Source organism: Camelus ferus, chromosome 17, assembly GCF_009834535.1.
Source record: "Camelus ferus isolate YT-003-E chromosome 17, BCGSAC_Cfer_1.0, whole genome shotgun sequence".
Lineage (NCBI taxonomy): Eukaryota > Metazoa > Chordata > Mammalia > Artiodactyla > Camelidae > Camelus > Camelus ferus.
In genome coordinates this window covers 41596446-41611102 of record NC_045712.1, presented here as the reverse complement: position 1 = coordinate 41611102, position 14657 = coordinate 41596446, and the positions used below count along the sequence as shown (strand labels likewise).

The window sequence follows — 14657 nt, the reverse complement described above, 5'->3', positions numbered from 1 at the left end:
GTTTAATTAAAAGCTTTATGATTCAACAGTTGGAACAAGAATCAGGGTAATAGTGCAGCAAACTGTGAACCCCCTGAGAATGCCCTCCTCCATTGGCTGTTTGAGGGGATTCCCTCTCCACACGCTGCTCCCAGTGCCTTTCAATATTCTCAGGCTTTTCTCTTAAGGCCTTAAGGCTCAAGTCAGGTATCTCAAGACCATTAAAGACTCAGGTCAGATGTCACTGCCCTTGTGTTACCAGTTAATGCCAAGTATGCTTTTTTGAAAACTTCTAAGTTCTGCATTTAAATGTTAAGCACTGCTTGAGCGTTGAGGGCAGAGGCCTGTTCTCACTCACCCTGGAGCAGCTCTGGATCTGCGCTCCCATGTTGCATATAACATACACATAATTTCACATGTATGTGTCGAAAGCTAAAAAGTGCCTGTGCCCTTTGACCCAGCTATCTTCATGGCAAGGAATTTATCCAAAGGAAATAATTGAAGAGGAGAAAGGAAATGACACAGAAAAAATTGCTGTTAAAATATGTATTTGCTAAATATTGGAAACAAGTAGAATGTCTGTTAACAAGGTAATGGAGAGTAAATTACAGGACATGATCTCGATGGAACATGATTCATTCTCTCACTGGGTAAACAAACATACTGACTGCCAAGGAGTGAGAAATGTAGCGATGAGTCAGATGCCTTCGATGAGTACACAACCTGGCAGAGATCATTACAAAACTTAGAGAAACAGAGAGAGTTATTTGTGGCCTCATGTTAAGAGGGAAAAAAGTAGATGATATAACTGTATATTATGATTGCAACTCGAAACACGTGATGGTGTGAACCATGTCTAATGGGCGCATGAAAATATTGTGTGGGTAGATCACAGATGACGTCTTCTTTAGCATCACTGCAGTTGTTTTTCAAGCTTTAAAGTTTTAGACCATTCCAAATGTTTACTGAGAAAAGGAAGCTTCTCCTGGGACCCTGGTTCTCCAGGCTGGCAGTGGCATGAATGATGGAGGTTCTCTCCAGATGGACAGGGGTTGTCACCAGGCGATTGGGAGGCGGTATCCAGGCAGTCTGGGAGGGTTGGGTCAGGGAGGACTGTCAATCTGTGCATCTAGGAGCATCCACTGAGAGCCACCGTAGGAACCAGCCTCCTCTGTTTCGGGGCTACATCATGCAGCAGAGCCCGAGAGGCTCCTCCAAGCTCTGTCAACAGCACCGCTGAAGCACGGTGCTACGTGGGGGAAGAGCTGAAGTCTGGGAACCAGACGAGAGGGTTGGGATCTGCAAGAGTTGGAGGCTGGCTCCTCATGCTGGAAGGGGTGCTTCCTATGTGAACAGTGCTCTTATCTCCATTCTACAGGTGAGGACCCTGAAGCTCAGCTGGCTCCAAATTACCCAAGGGGCAAGTGATAGAGTTGGGATTGGAAACCATGCCTTCTCAGTTTGGGCCAGTGTTTCTCCTGTTTATCTCCCTGGGCCCGGGGGCAGGTGGCAATGCATGAGGCCGAGTGGAAGAGACCTGGCTGACAGAGCGGCTGGAGTCCTTTAGGAAGGAGAGGCACTGGGGAATCTGTTGGTGGGACCTCATGATGGAGGCTCTCAGAGGCCAGGTATTTGAACGTGGACTTGATGCAGTGGGTACTAGGAAACCATTGTAGGTTTAGGGACCTGACAGAAGGGGGTTTAATGAAGAAGAGGCTGACAGTGTGTGCTGGCTGGTATGATCGCAGGGAGGCTGGACCAGACAAATGGTAAAGTTGGTGGACAGCTCTTGTTCTGTCTGATCAAAGCAGCACCCACTCTGCTAGCTTCTTGGAAATACATCTTCCTGTACCTCTAGCCACAAGTTTGAACAGAAGCTGCTATCTTATTTATCCCTGCCCTGTGGGTACCGCTGCCTGGTCCAGGGATGAGCGTTTGATAAAAACTTTGCCAATCACAGCCCTTCCCTGGGAGTTTTGACCTTGGGACCAGAGGGGACTGGGTCTCAGTCCCTCTCTGATGGACAAAGCTGTGATATATGAATCTGGGAGCTCTGTCCCCACTCATATTTGAGAGTCAGAGAGAGGAAATCCTAGCTAGATTCCAGCTCTAGTTTTCACTCACTCTGAGGACTTGCCACCCCCTTACCCTCACCACAAAGTGAACGATACCGCCTCCTTTCGGGTTAAATTAGTCTGAGTTGAATTTTTGTCATTTGTAAACCAAAAATCCAGATATTTACAGTAAGAGATGTGCCTATTGTTCACATTTTGAGCACAATCCTCTTGTTTTGGGGACATTGGGTCCGTCATTTCTTGCATGTAAGAAATTTTAAAAATCTGTCCTCGTTATTCAGTGTCAGACTTAGGAACTCCCGGCCTGCTGGAAGGACAGGGCTTCGGGGATCCCTTCAAAGAATGATGGATGCATCTCCATCACTGGTGTAATGAGTAAAATTGCTGCTGAGAACACTTTCCCTCCTGCTCCTTTGGGATTCAGACAGGGAGGGGGAGAAAGTGACATGACCGGGATGGCAACACAGGACAGCCAGGCATTTCCGATACAGGTAATAAGGGTATCTTCTGAACTTCTCTCCAGCGAATGCATAGATAAGAGGATTGAGGCAACAGTGGGTGAATGCGATTGTCTCAGTCATACTGAGGGCCAACCTCAGATCCCTCTTTATGGCACAGGAGGGAAAGAAGTCAAAGAGGTTGAGCGTCTCTAAGAAGATCATGACGTTGTAGGGTGTCCAGAAAAGGAAAAACACCATGACCACCAGAAGGATTAGCTTCACGGCTTTCATTTTCTTGTGGTTCTTGCATGAGAACAGTGTCTGGATGATTCTGAAGTAACAGTAACTCATGATGAGCAGGGGGAGCAGGAAGCCGAGAACATTTGTTTCCAGGTTACAGAGCACGGGCCAGATATCCTGCAGGACCTCAGGGTAGTCACTGAAGCACTCGTTTTCTATTCGTTTGGTGAACATGAACTGGGGTGTGGCCACCAGGATGGCTGCTGCCCAGACACCGAGGCTGATGATGACACCATGCTGCACGGTCCGGTTGTTCATGGAGTTGGCGGCCAGGACGATGGCCAGGTACCTGTCAATGCTGATGATGGTGATGAAGAATATGCCTCCAAAAAACCCGACAAAGAAGAAGGCAGTGGTGAGTTTGCACGTGCTGTTGTGAAGGCCTTGCTCGTTTATCAGATAGTGAGTCCAGAAGGGCAAGGTGGCTACAAAGAGCAGGTCGGACAAGGCCAGGTTCAGGAGGTAAATGTCGGTGATGCTCTTAGGCTTCCGGCTGTTGGTGAGGGCAAACACCACCAGCAGGTTTCCCACCAGGCCACAGGCAAAGACAACGGAGTAGAGCACGGCCAGGAAGACTTTTCCAAAGGCCACGATGTCCCCCATATCACAGGCTTCAGCAAAGTCATCATACGTCAAGGTTTCGAAACTTGATTCAGGGAAGCTGGTAGGCATGGTGAGCACCTGGGTCAGGAAGGAAGACAAGTAACGCATTAGTTCTCCGAGAAACAAAGTGGGAAGTCTGCCCTTTACATAGGCCGACGGCAAGAAGCAGACGTTGGTTGGATGTCTGACCAGTACATTTCCCAGCGTCACGTCTGCCATCTTGTTTAATCCCCACAACAGTCTCTCTGATGGAGGCTGTGACAGACCCCTCTGACGGACAGGAAGCCAGTCTCTCAGAGGCTCAGCGACTTGCCAGAAACTAAGCAGTAAATGGCTCAGTTAGTGTTCAAATCTAAGCCTTTTGAGGCTTGAGATAGATTTTTTTTTCCTTTCATTTTCTAAAGTCTATCTGAAAGGTAGCTAACTTGACTAGGGTGGGGAGAGAGGACCTCGGGCGGGAAGGAGAGGGAAGGGGTGGGGGCAGAGCCACCGTAATTCGCACTTCCAGGCCAAACTTCCCCAAAGCAGTTTTACACACCCTGCCTTTACTCCCTTCTCTCCACCCTCTGGTCCCTAATTTCTCCTGCATGAAGCCAATACTGAAGAGAGAGGTCTCAGACACTACAGAGCCCTGGGCACCCAGAAGCCTCGTCTTTGTTTTTGAGAGCCATTTCTCTTCCTCTTCCTCTTGGAATCAACTTAAGTCTTTCTCTTCTTTAAGGGATAAGACATAGAGTCAGGCACTCTAGGGTGACTGCCTTGCCTTGCTTTGCCCAGGACTTTTCTGGTTTTAGCACTGAAAGTCTCACATGTTGGAAACCCGTCAGTTGTAAGCCAACCCGGACGGTCGGTCATCCGTCAAGTCCACGTGCAGAGGACGTGTCTCCATCATCCGGGCTCCTGCAGTCACGAAAGGGTGGATGGCTCCCAGATGGAAGACTGTGATCAGCTAGGCTGCTTTAACCTGATAATTAGCAGCCCTGCACATCACTGTGGACTGGCCTCCCCCACTGTTCCTTTCTTATTTCCTTCTGGACAAAAATGGAAAGTCAAGACTATTCTGCACAGGTTGGGAAGTGCCTTTTGTCCATCCCCTCTTCTCCCAGCCAGGACTCAGTCCCTCCTCACTCCAGAGGCTGCAAAGGCAGCCCTTTCACCCTGCTTCCCTGGCACCCGTCCCACCCCCACACTCCTTGTGATACCACAAGACGGGCCCTCAGAAACCTCAGAGCACACCTCCTGGTTGTCACTGCCCCACACCCAGCACAACGAAAACCAAAGCTCATGCTTCTTTAACCAAGGGAGTTTCCACACCCGGCTACATCCTTTTCGTGCTGTTTGCATTGAGATGGTGTCTCTGCCGAGCCGAGGGCCCACCCAGCCAGGATTTTGCTGCTCCTTTCCCAGCCTCCGTCTGGGGTCCTGACCCACCTCTGCCTCTTACCCAGACTCTTCCAGGTGAAGTAGATCAAGCCTTTTTGACCTGGGCTGTCTCAGGCTGGGACGGAGCTCTCGACCCCAGGGAAGCATGTGCTTTCTTTGTTTTTGGCTGCAAGGCCCTTATCTTGGAGAGGAGCCTCTGGCTATGACCTTGATCAATGATGGTTAGGTTGAACCATATAAAATGGCTGATAGGCAACCATTTTCAAGCGACACAAATGTCAGTTTCAAATGGCTCAGCTGAGATGTGGGGAGGCAAGGAGGCTTGGTGCGAGTGGCTTATTGCTGAAGCCCTCTTCCCAGGCAGGCAGCTGTGAAGGAAGGTGAACAGTCAAGCCCCGGTGGTCCTAAGTTAGGGCCCCTGGGGCTGGCATCCTTCCCTCCCCACCCCCTCCCTCATGAACTGAGCTGGTAGAGCTGACCTTGAGGGGAGGCCAAGATCTCTTTCTTTTGCATCTCTTTGGATCTGTATTCTGTCCGAGGACTTTGTGCTTTTGGGTGGGCTTATTTTGCCAAATCTGCATGACATGGCTTTGATTTCCATTTCTACTCTAGGCACAGTGCCTTACACACAGGGACCTCCTACAAACCTTTGGGCAGGTGTCCCTGGATCATTGAGGGGGAAAAGCAGGGAGGTGGGCAGGAAGAGGATGGGCTGCGGGCTCAGGCCCTCTTGAGATTGCAAACCACATCTGCCCTCCTGGCCCAGTGACCTTGGGTGAACTTGGAGCCTCTGAGCCTGACATTCCTCATGTGTAAGATCGGGATCCATTCTCATGCCTTCTATCAGCACTGTTCTGAGAGGAGCACCTGGTACAGTGCGTTGCATAGAGCAGGTGCTTAATAAATGCATCAGATGAGGACACAGAAGCATGTTGGGCCTCAGGAATCATCCAGGCTGCCTGTGGACCCTCATGTTTCACTCCCACTCTAGGCATTGTGGGAATTTGGTCTATAAAGGTTTTTTTCCCTGGAATAAAAATATTTTCTTTTTCTTTTATTTTCTTTTTAAATGGAGGTACTGGGGATTGAACCCCAATGCATGCTAAGCATGTGCTCTACCACTGAGCTATACCCACCAACCCCAAAATGTTTTGTTTTAAGATTTTTTTTTTGAGGTGAAAAATGGGAAGTAAGCCAACTTTTACTGAGCTTTTGTTAAGCTGTCAGGCTCATTACTAAACATTCCATGTTATTATTTATTTAATCTCTGCAATTCTGAAAGGAGAGTCCTGTATTTAATTCACTGCCCTAATGAAGGGCTCCGGGGTTACGCATGACGGGCAGACAGGGAAGGTTGGGACAAGAGTGCAGAGAAGGCCAAGATGTCCCAGGATATCAGGATGTGAGTTCCAGGGGAAGGGAGACAGTTTTCACTGCAAACCTGTGGATTTTTTTTTTTTTTTTGTCACGTACACATATTACCTATTTTAGAAAAAGTTTTCATGAATTGATTTGAAATTTAAGACGTATTACATTTCTATAATATGAGTTATACAAAAAATCAAAATAAATAAGCAAATAGCCTAAAATAGTAACTGGCAGCAAGTTGTGCACACTCAATAAATGGTAGCCAGCACATAAGAGGATTACAATCTTTGCTTTATGGGCAAGTGGAGGTACTCAGAGAGAGTAAGGAACTGGCTGCAGGCCACACAGCTGGCACATGGCAGGGCTCAGCTCAGGCCCAGATGTGGACAGTGTCGGCAATTTTTTCCAACTTTGTATTACAGCTGTTCCCCCTTTGCAGGTCTCATATATACGGGAGGAGTATGGGTGTCTAACACAGGTCCCATCAGCTGAGGCTACACCTCACACCTACCTCCCAGCTGTCCTCGGGCCTCCCCACCCTCTGTTCTGATAAGCCAGCGTTTCACTAAATGGTGCTGAGCTGAGAGGGTCTGAGCTGAACCTCGAAGCTCAGCTTTGGGTGCACGTGCGTCTTAAACCCAAGTAGAAATGAATTTTGTCGACCCCCGCTTTTAAAAAAAACACCCGGTTGCCTGTCCTGCCGACCCTGTTCCACTTCCTCTGGCCACTTCCTTTTCTCAGGACTGCTCACTTATTTTTTAATTTTTTTTTTTTTTTGTCATCATTACCCACTGTTTCCAAGCAGCTTCCCTTTTCTACACTTCCCCTCTCACTAGGTGGCCCCCATCCACTTTCTTCTCCCCGACATCATTTTCATGTTTCTTCCCCCCCCAGAAGAGGGGCTTCCTCTAAAAAAGGAGTCAAAAGGGCTTCACATCCTGATTTCTGTTTTCTAAATCTGGTGTGTCTTCTTTTGTTTGTTTTCTTACCTTACTTGATCTCTTTTTATGGCTTTTTTAGGTCCTTGATTACAGACCAGGTTTGAGGTTCAGTCTTTTGCCAAGAATATTGTAAAGCTTAATTTTTTTCCCCTTTGGACCAAACGAGACTCGGGAATTTCTTGAGCCCAGATGCCAACTTTCCCCATAGGGGAGCCACTGTGCTTTTGCGGTTCCAGAACCTGAGGTCCTCCTTGGACAGCCCTGTTTAGAAGGAGAGGGGTTCCCGTTCCCCAGTACCTGCTAAGTGTCACGCTCCACACACAAGATCCCATTTAATTCTTGCCACACCTCACAAGGGAAATGACTACCTCCCTTGCAAAATAACCAACAGCAGCACGGAGAGATTTGGGTGACTTGTCCGAGGGAGCCACAGAGCCAGGATTTCAATCTAGATACGTCTCTCCACAAAGCCATGCAACCTACCCCGTGCCGTGCTTTTCCTCTTGGAGGGAAATCCCTCAGGTTACTGTAGGCCACTGCTCTAGAATGAGAGTGGGAAAAAGTAGAGGTGACCCCTCCTGAAAAGGATAAGATTCATGATGTGACCCTGGACACTCTTCCCGGGCTTCTCCTTCTAGACTCAGAACCCAGTAGGCTGACCCTCCGTGAAACAGCAGGCAGGAGATGGGGCCGGGAGAGCGGATTGCTATTTGCCTCTCCAGCCACGACTAGGTGGTCCTCACTGCCAGATGCCCAGAATCTAGCTCTCATCAGAGAGCTGTTTTCTCTGGAGAAGAAAAAGCTGAAGGCTAATGGGTTGGCTTGTCGCCTGCCTTCAAGTATCCAGTGATGTGCTTCAGAGCCGCATCCTTCATGACGGTCCACACCCGCCGAGGACGGCTGGCAGGACCCAGGCAGCTCACTCCCAGCTCTGCCTCAGCTTCTTGATGTGTGTCATGAAAACCCTGGACCAGACCATCTCTAAGGGTCTGGCCAGGTTTGGATGCTCAGTTTTTTTTGTTTTTTTTTTTTTGACAAGGACCAAACAGAAGGAAGCAATCTTAAAGAGCAGCGTGAGTCCTGGGTCAGGGGAGTGTGGCCTCGTGTCCACAGACTGGCTGCCCAGCAGCCTGCCCGGGAAACATGAAACTTCTGGGCTCACGGGTGGCCAGCATTCAATGAGGTTCTGTTTGCAGACAGAGAGCCAGTAGGTGATTTTGCATCCTGACGAAGTCTTGAACTTCACGTTAGGCTATGTAGGAAGAATATGCTCAGTCTGGCCCCAAGCCCACACCCCCTGGCTGCTTGAGCCCCTGAGTTTTAAGGTCCTGATGGTTTTCCCATTTACCATGACAGCTATTTTTATAAGAGACCCTCCTTAGGATGCAGAGAGAGCTAAGGCTGAGAAGGCAGAAGAGGGGCAGGTGGAGGGGTCTTGAATTCCACGCTAAGGAGCTAGCAGGGCACATTTCACAGCTTGTACTCTGTCCCCCCGTGCAAGTGAATAGACCGAGTCGCTATTCCTACAGCAACGTGTTCGCCTCAAACAAATCGTATGACCCACTGACCAGCAATTTATATGGGCCAGACACACCCCCCAAACGAAGGCCAGCCACGGGAGAGAACTACACTGGGTGAGGTCCCTCTGCTCTTGCGTGAGCCACCCCTTCACAGAACCTGCCCTTGTTCTCAGCTTCACACGCCTTCCTGCCCTTTCTTCCTCCTCAGAGAATTTTATGGTATTTATTTATCTCTGCCAGAGTAAACTGTGATCATTTAGAGAGGAAATGCTTTTGGCTTTTCTTTTTTAATAGTTGAAAAAGAGATGGACCTTATTAATTAATTGTTGATTAAGCCAGTATCCGTTATGTGTCTTCACCCCACGCTGATATAAGGACAACTAAAAATTAAAAATAAGAGGCTCAGTTCTCCCTGTTGAAAGTAAGGGAAGAGAGTCCCCTTGCCTCCTTTTTCCTAGAGCATTTACTTTAGAAAACATATAACTGTGAGGATCTTCTCCCCTCTTTGAAATGTGGGTATCTATCCTTTTGAGAGTGTGACAGGTTCTCCCGTCAACTTCAGGACCCAGGACTGTTGCTCTCCAGGACCAGGGAGCCATCGCTTCGAGTTGCAAACATCGAGGTGCCCCGGGCTCCTGTGGGAGGGCAGTAGCCTGCTTGGGCAGGAACCTGGCTCCAAATCGCACAACTACCTCTGATCATAAAGAGACGAGAAAATCGTTTCTCTTTTGGATGAAGCCAATCAGCTAATACAGATGGTGACCCCCGTGACAGTGGGAGATTTGGGATGAACTCTGTGTGACACATTCCCTTACTTGGGGACTAGTTATTACTTATCTTGAGAACGTGTGTGTAAGGGCTTGTATCTAGTTATGTACAAGGGTCAGTTTTTTTGTGTCTTGACAATCTCTTAGCAGGTGGCCTGTGATGCACATCACGTTTAATGCCTATTTAATAATAAAAGGGTCCTCTTTCTCTACTATCTCTGCTGTTGTGGAGAGGATTTTCTAGGTTGGAGATTTTGTTTTTCATTCTGTTTCCCCAACACTAGGCATTGTGTTCAATTCTGTGGAGGTAAAAGTGTCTAAGATACTATCTCTGTACATTTTTAGTATTGTTTAGTGACAGAATATAAGAAAAGTTGTGGGAAACCCAAGGATTAGACCACTGAAGCTGAGTCTTAAAGGCTGGGAGGGTCTCCCAGGTAGACAAAGGTGGCGGTGGAAATCGGGGAGGGTTGTGGTTTGAAGCCAAAGGCACTGAGGGTCTGAGCATAGGGAGGATTCCTGGGGCCACAGCCAGGTAGAAGGGGGTGCAGAGAATATACAGAAACAGAAGTAAGTGAGAGTGGTGGGGTTAGGGGAGGCCAACCTGTTCCCAGAACTTTCAGGAAAGTTCAGTTTAAGCTGATTGGAAGGCTCAGGAAAGGATGCAGAGAAAAGACAGAAGAGGGGTAAACAGGGGGGGCCTCGGATTCCACACTGAAGAACTATAAAGAAAAATTACAAAAGACTTTATTTATTTCAATTTAAAATTTTTTTAATTTATTTTCTTTTGTGGGGGGAGGTGATTAGGTCTATTTATTTATCTATTTATGTATTTATTTATTTAGAGGAGGTACTGGGGATTGAACCCAGGACCTCATGCATGCTAAACATGCTGTCTACCACTTGAGCTATACCCTCCCCCACAAAAGACTTTAAATGGCAAAAACAAACAAACAAAAAACCCTTTACTGGGTGTCCTGTCTAGCACACCATTTGGGGCCATCTCCCCCTTTCATTGAGCTAATTTACAATCCTGTGAGGTGTAGGCAACCCAGGCAGCGCGATCATTCTTGTTCACGGAAATAGAAATTGTGTCTGGTGGAGGTGCATCTGATAACTGATGTGGCTATGGACCGATTTTGCATTTATCTGTAAATTCATCTCGGCATTTCTGTGAATGTCTCACCTATACTATTTCTGTGGCTGCGGTCTGTCCACTGTCATTGCTGACTATCATTGCACTGTGTGAGTGTCCCATGATTATTAGCTATGCTCTGCTGATGCATCCCTGGGTGGGGGGGGGCTTTCATTTGGGGCCACTGTGAGCGACACTGTCATGAACCTTTTTGTGTGTGTGCATCTATATCTCCTACAACATGGTTGCATTTAAAAAAATGCAAACCAAAAAAGCAGACCTACTATATGAATCCATGTACATGAAGGTCAGAAACAGGCAAAGATCATCCGTATTGTTTGGGGATGCCTTTCTGGGTAGTAAAACTACAAAGACAAGGAAGGGAGCAAGGATCATTAAAGTCAGGATTGGGGTGACTTCTGGGAGGGCAGAGAGGTGGTCAGGAAGGGACCTGAGGGAGGCTGCCAGGGGCTGGCCCGGTTCACTCCTGCTGCCTAGGTGGTGGTTAAGTGGGAGATATTTATAAGCTGTCCACCTGCACATTGCTCTTTGAGAGTGCTATGTTTTCCAGTGAACTCAGGTGTAAGGAAAAGGACAAAGAGTGCCTGGGAAGATCTCTAAAGAGATGTGATATAGGTTTTCTTCCCTACCAAGATTCATAATCCAAAATAGTTGCACTTTGGCCAGACAAAAAGATGAGGTGGTTGAAGTGCCCACTGTGGCCAGAGAGCGGGGGATTCCAGCCCTCGGGGCGGTCAGAGCATCCTGAGCCCAGGGAAGGCAAGCAGTAGCAGGAGTCAGCTAGATGCCTTGACCTCCCTTGGCTCTCCTGGGCAGAGTGACACAAGAGAGCTCAAGTCCTTGGAATCCCTGGACTGTGCTTGCCAGGAATCAGAACAGGTTCCCAGAAAAGCTGGCAAAGACCTGGTGTCTGCCCTCTTGGCTCTGGCGCCTCCTGACTCTGACCCGTCCCAGAAGCGCCCCTCCCTGTCTAGCCCGTCGGCTGCAGGTGCTGGCTCTGACTGTCTCCTTCGAGGGAGAAAGTCTGAGCCTGATTAAAACGGGGGTAGCTGAGGACTCCATTCCAGGCTGGGGAGGAGCAGTTGAATGTCCCAGATCCCAGGAAAGGGGTCCTTTGAGGCCAAGGGCTCTGTTGTGGGACCACAGGTGATATGGCTGTTCTTCCGCAGCCCGGTCAGGGTGGGAATAGGGTGCCTGCTGGGGAGGTGGGAGGTGGGGGATGGAAGTTGGTCCTGAATTGGGTCAGCTCTGCCATGTCCCTTCTTCTCCTGCCCCTCACAACCCCATTTGAAAGTGGTCAGTAATCTTAAGATGCATACGCTTTCTGAGCCTCAGTTTCCCGTAATGACAGCATGCACTGTTTCCTGAGCACCAAATATGTGCTGACACTGTTTCCTGCCCTCCATCCCTTTGTGAAAATAAAGCCAAACCAAGAGGTGAAGGTGAAGGATGGGAACCCATCTGGGCGCCACCCACTCCCACCGGTGGTCCAAGGCTCAGAGCCCAGGTGCCCTCCAGAAGCCCTGGCTCACAGGGAAGTCTTCACGCCTGCTTTTACTCACAGTCCAGTCTTCTTCTTTCCTTTGCGTTCAAGTTTTTTCTACCTCAAGTTTTCTATCTCAAGTATTTGAAAAAGAAAAAGAACCTCTTTTTGGGGGAGAGAAATCCTAAAATTCCCCACCGTTCTCTGGGCTGGGCTGTGAACACACAGAGCAGACACTGCAGAGTCCTGTGAGGGGGTGACGGCCAGATGCAGGTCAAGCAATGAGAAAGGACAGGTCTCAGCCAGACGTAGCCCCGGAGGTACTTCCCTCCATCTTGCACCCACGTGTCTGTCGTCCACTCATAATTTCTGTCTGAAAATTGTGTTTTCCAATGACACAAACCTTCTGACCCGAACGTCCTCACAATGACTATATAACAGCATTATTAATGTTGAATATAAAGTTACGTCAGCAATTTGTTATTAAAATAATTTTCATTATAGGGCAGAGGGTATAGCTCAGTGGTAGAGTGTGTGCTTAGCGTGCACGAGGTCCTGGGTTCAATCCCTAGTACCTCCATAAAATAAATAAATAAATAAACCTAATTACTACCCCCCCCCAATAAAAAACATTTTTAAAAAAGAGAAAAAATTTTTTCATTATAAATGGAATAGATGCTCATTATTAAAAAAAGCACAAGAAAGCATGGAAGAAAAATGAAAAAAAACCCTCAAAACTATCTTCAATCAACTTCCCAGAATCAACCACAGTGAGCTTTTAGCTTTTTCCACCCAATCTTTATGCATATCTTTATATTCTGATTGAGTATATTTATATTAAAATTGCAAACATTATTTTAATAACTTTCATTATACAATTTCCAAACCTACACAAAAGCAGAGACCCCCATGCACCCACCCTCAAGCTTCAACACTTAGCAACTCACGACCCGCATTTCGTCTACTCCCCACTGCATGCCCTGTTGGATAGTTTAAAACTAAATCCAGATGTCATAATGTTTCACCCATAAATAGTTTAAATGTGTTTCTAAAAGAATAAGAAAGACAAAAATAAAATTATTAAAAAAAATAACAGTAAGTTCATTACTATTTCTCATCTTAAGACGTTAACAATAATTCCTCAGTATCATCCAGATGCAATTTTAAACGATGCTTGCTTTAGTTAATATCAAATCGTGAGCATTTCTCCCTGTCCCTGAAATGTAATCGCTAACGTTTCTAATCATATTCTGTCATGTCAAGCGTATCACCATAAATGATCTTATCACTCACTGCCCCCCCCACAAGCCCCTTGGACTTTTAGGGTGTAACATCCCCAGGACAATCATCTCCCTTGATGGCATGTAAAACAAGCCAGCATCACTAACTCACTTTGACATCTGACCACAGGGCCCCACCCAGCACACCCACAGGTGCCGACTCGGTCCTCTGCTCCTACCTGGCAGGACCTGGGAAGGGGACCTCAGGAGGTGCCAGTCAGCTGCCCTGTCCCTCGCAGACTCTGCCAGGGAGTATTTCCCTTTCCCTTCCTCCAAGAGCATCTTTATTTGCAAAGTTAGCCAATAGTATCTGGTTTCCTGTGAGGTAGACTGTCTGTAGATGCTGCCGCAGCCAAGCTCAGAAGCTCCAGGCTGGAGGCCAGCTGACAACAGGAGGGTCTGAAGTCACAGACCTGGAAGACCGCAGCCCGGGGGCAGAGCAAGAGGGGCTTGGGGGGAGTGGTAATTTGAGGGCTGTGTGTTATCTCCCCCGATGTGGGTAGAGGACAGGGAACAATGCAACTCTCATTAATGGTGTCTTCAGGCAAGCCCAGAAATTGAGCTTCAGTCTTCCTGCCCATAAAAGGGAGCCAGTAACACTCACTGGATAGCATTGAGCTGCAGAATAAATGACCTACAGCTCTTCTCCTCCAAGTGCGATCTCAGCTGGGAGCTTATTAGAAATGCAACACCTTGGGCCCTGCCCTAGACCCCGCGAGTTAGACTGCATTTTAATGAAATTCTTAGGAGATTGGTAAACACATGGAGTCTGAGAAGTATTGGCACAGAAAACTTCTAGTGAATGCTTGGTCCCCTGGTAGTTGCTTAATAATTACGTTTCCCCTCCCGTCCCTCCTTCAAGGCATTTGGTGGTTCCCTATACCCTGCAGTCAAGCCCCAGTTACGTCTCCGATGGACACCGGCTTCACCCACGAAGTGGCCCAGGCTGCTCCCTGGGATGTGGCGCCCAGCTAGGTCCTTACATCCAGCTCCTGATCCCTGCCCCAGCCTGTGTTCTCTGACTGCAACTCGAATCTCAAACCACAGCCGCACTGCCTTCTTACCACTTCTTTACCTGCCCGAGTCATGTTCAAGGTGAGGACTCCTTCTGGTCCGTCCTTATCCCAGGGCCTGGCCAGGGTCTGTGACTGGTGGGCCCTCAGTACACGTGTTTATTGAGTGGTCAGTGAGTCCCCCAAGGCCCTCCCTGGCTCCCCACTGCCCTTCTTGTGGCCTGTGCCCAGTGCGCCCCTGGCTCTAGTCGCTGTGGTCCTGAGAGGGTGCCCACTGCATGCTCCCTCCTCACCTCCTCCTCATGTCCAACGCAGACCTGCTGCGCTGGCCAGGATGAGCTGCGGGTGG

General features: G+C 48.3%; 2 protein-coding genes across 2 annotated transcripts in view; one reads left to right on the top strand and one right to left on the bottom strand.

Moving 5' to 3' along the window:
- The window catches only part of CCR8 (C-C motif chemokine receptor 8), a 113680-nt gene that overhangs the window by 53672 nt on the left and 45351 nt on the right, over window positions 1-14657 (top strand). Inside the window, exon 4 of the mRNA XM_032459192.1 lies at window positions 14158-14390. The gene's annotated coding sequence lies outside the window, so the exon portion shown is untranslated. The remainder of the gene's footprint in view (window positions 1-14157; window positions 14391-14657) is intronic.
- CX3CR1 (C-X3-C motif chemokine receptor 1) lies at window positions 511-13588 on the bottom strand. The gene is made up of 2 exons (XM_006194695.3): window positions 13475-13588; window positions 511-3475 (listed from the first exon to the last, which is right to left on the bottom strand). The coding sequence occupies exon 2, from the start codon at window positions 3464-3466 to the stop codon at window positions 2390-2392; it is 1077 nt and encodes a 358-aa protein (XP_006194757.1). The 5' UTR covers window positions 3467-3475; window positions 13475-13588; the 3' UTR covers window positions 511-2389.

What these genes read in the sequence shown, in the direction of transcription:
- CX3CR1 (XM_006194695.3), bottom strand. Translation starts at nt 3,466, where the DNA reads ATGCCTACCAGCTTCCCTGAATCAAGTTTCGAAACCTTGACGTATGAT.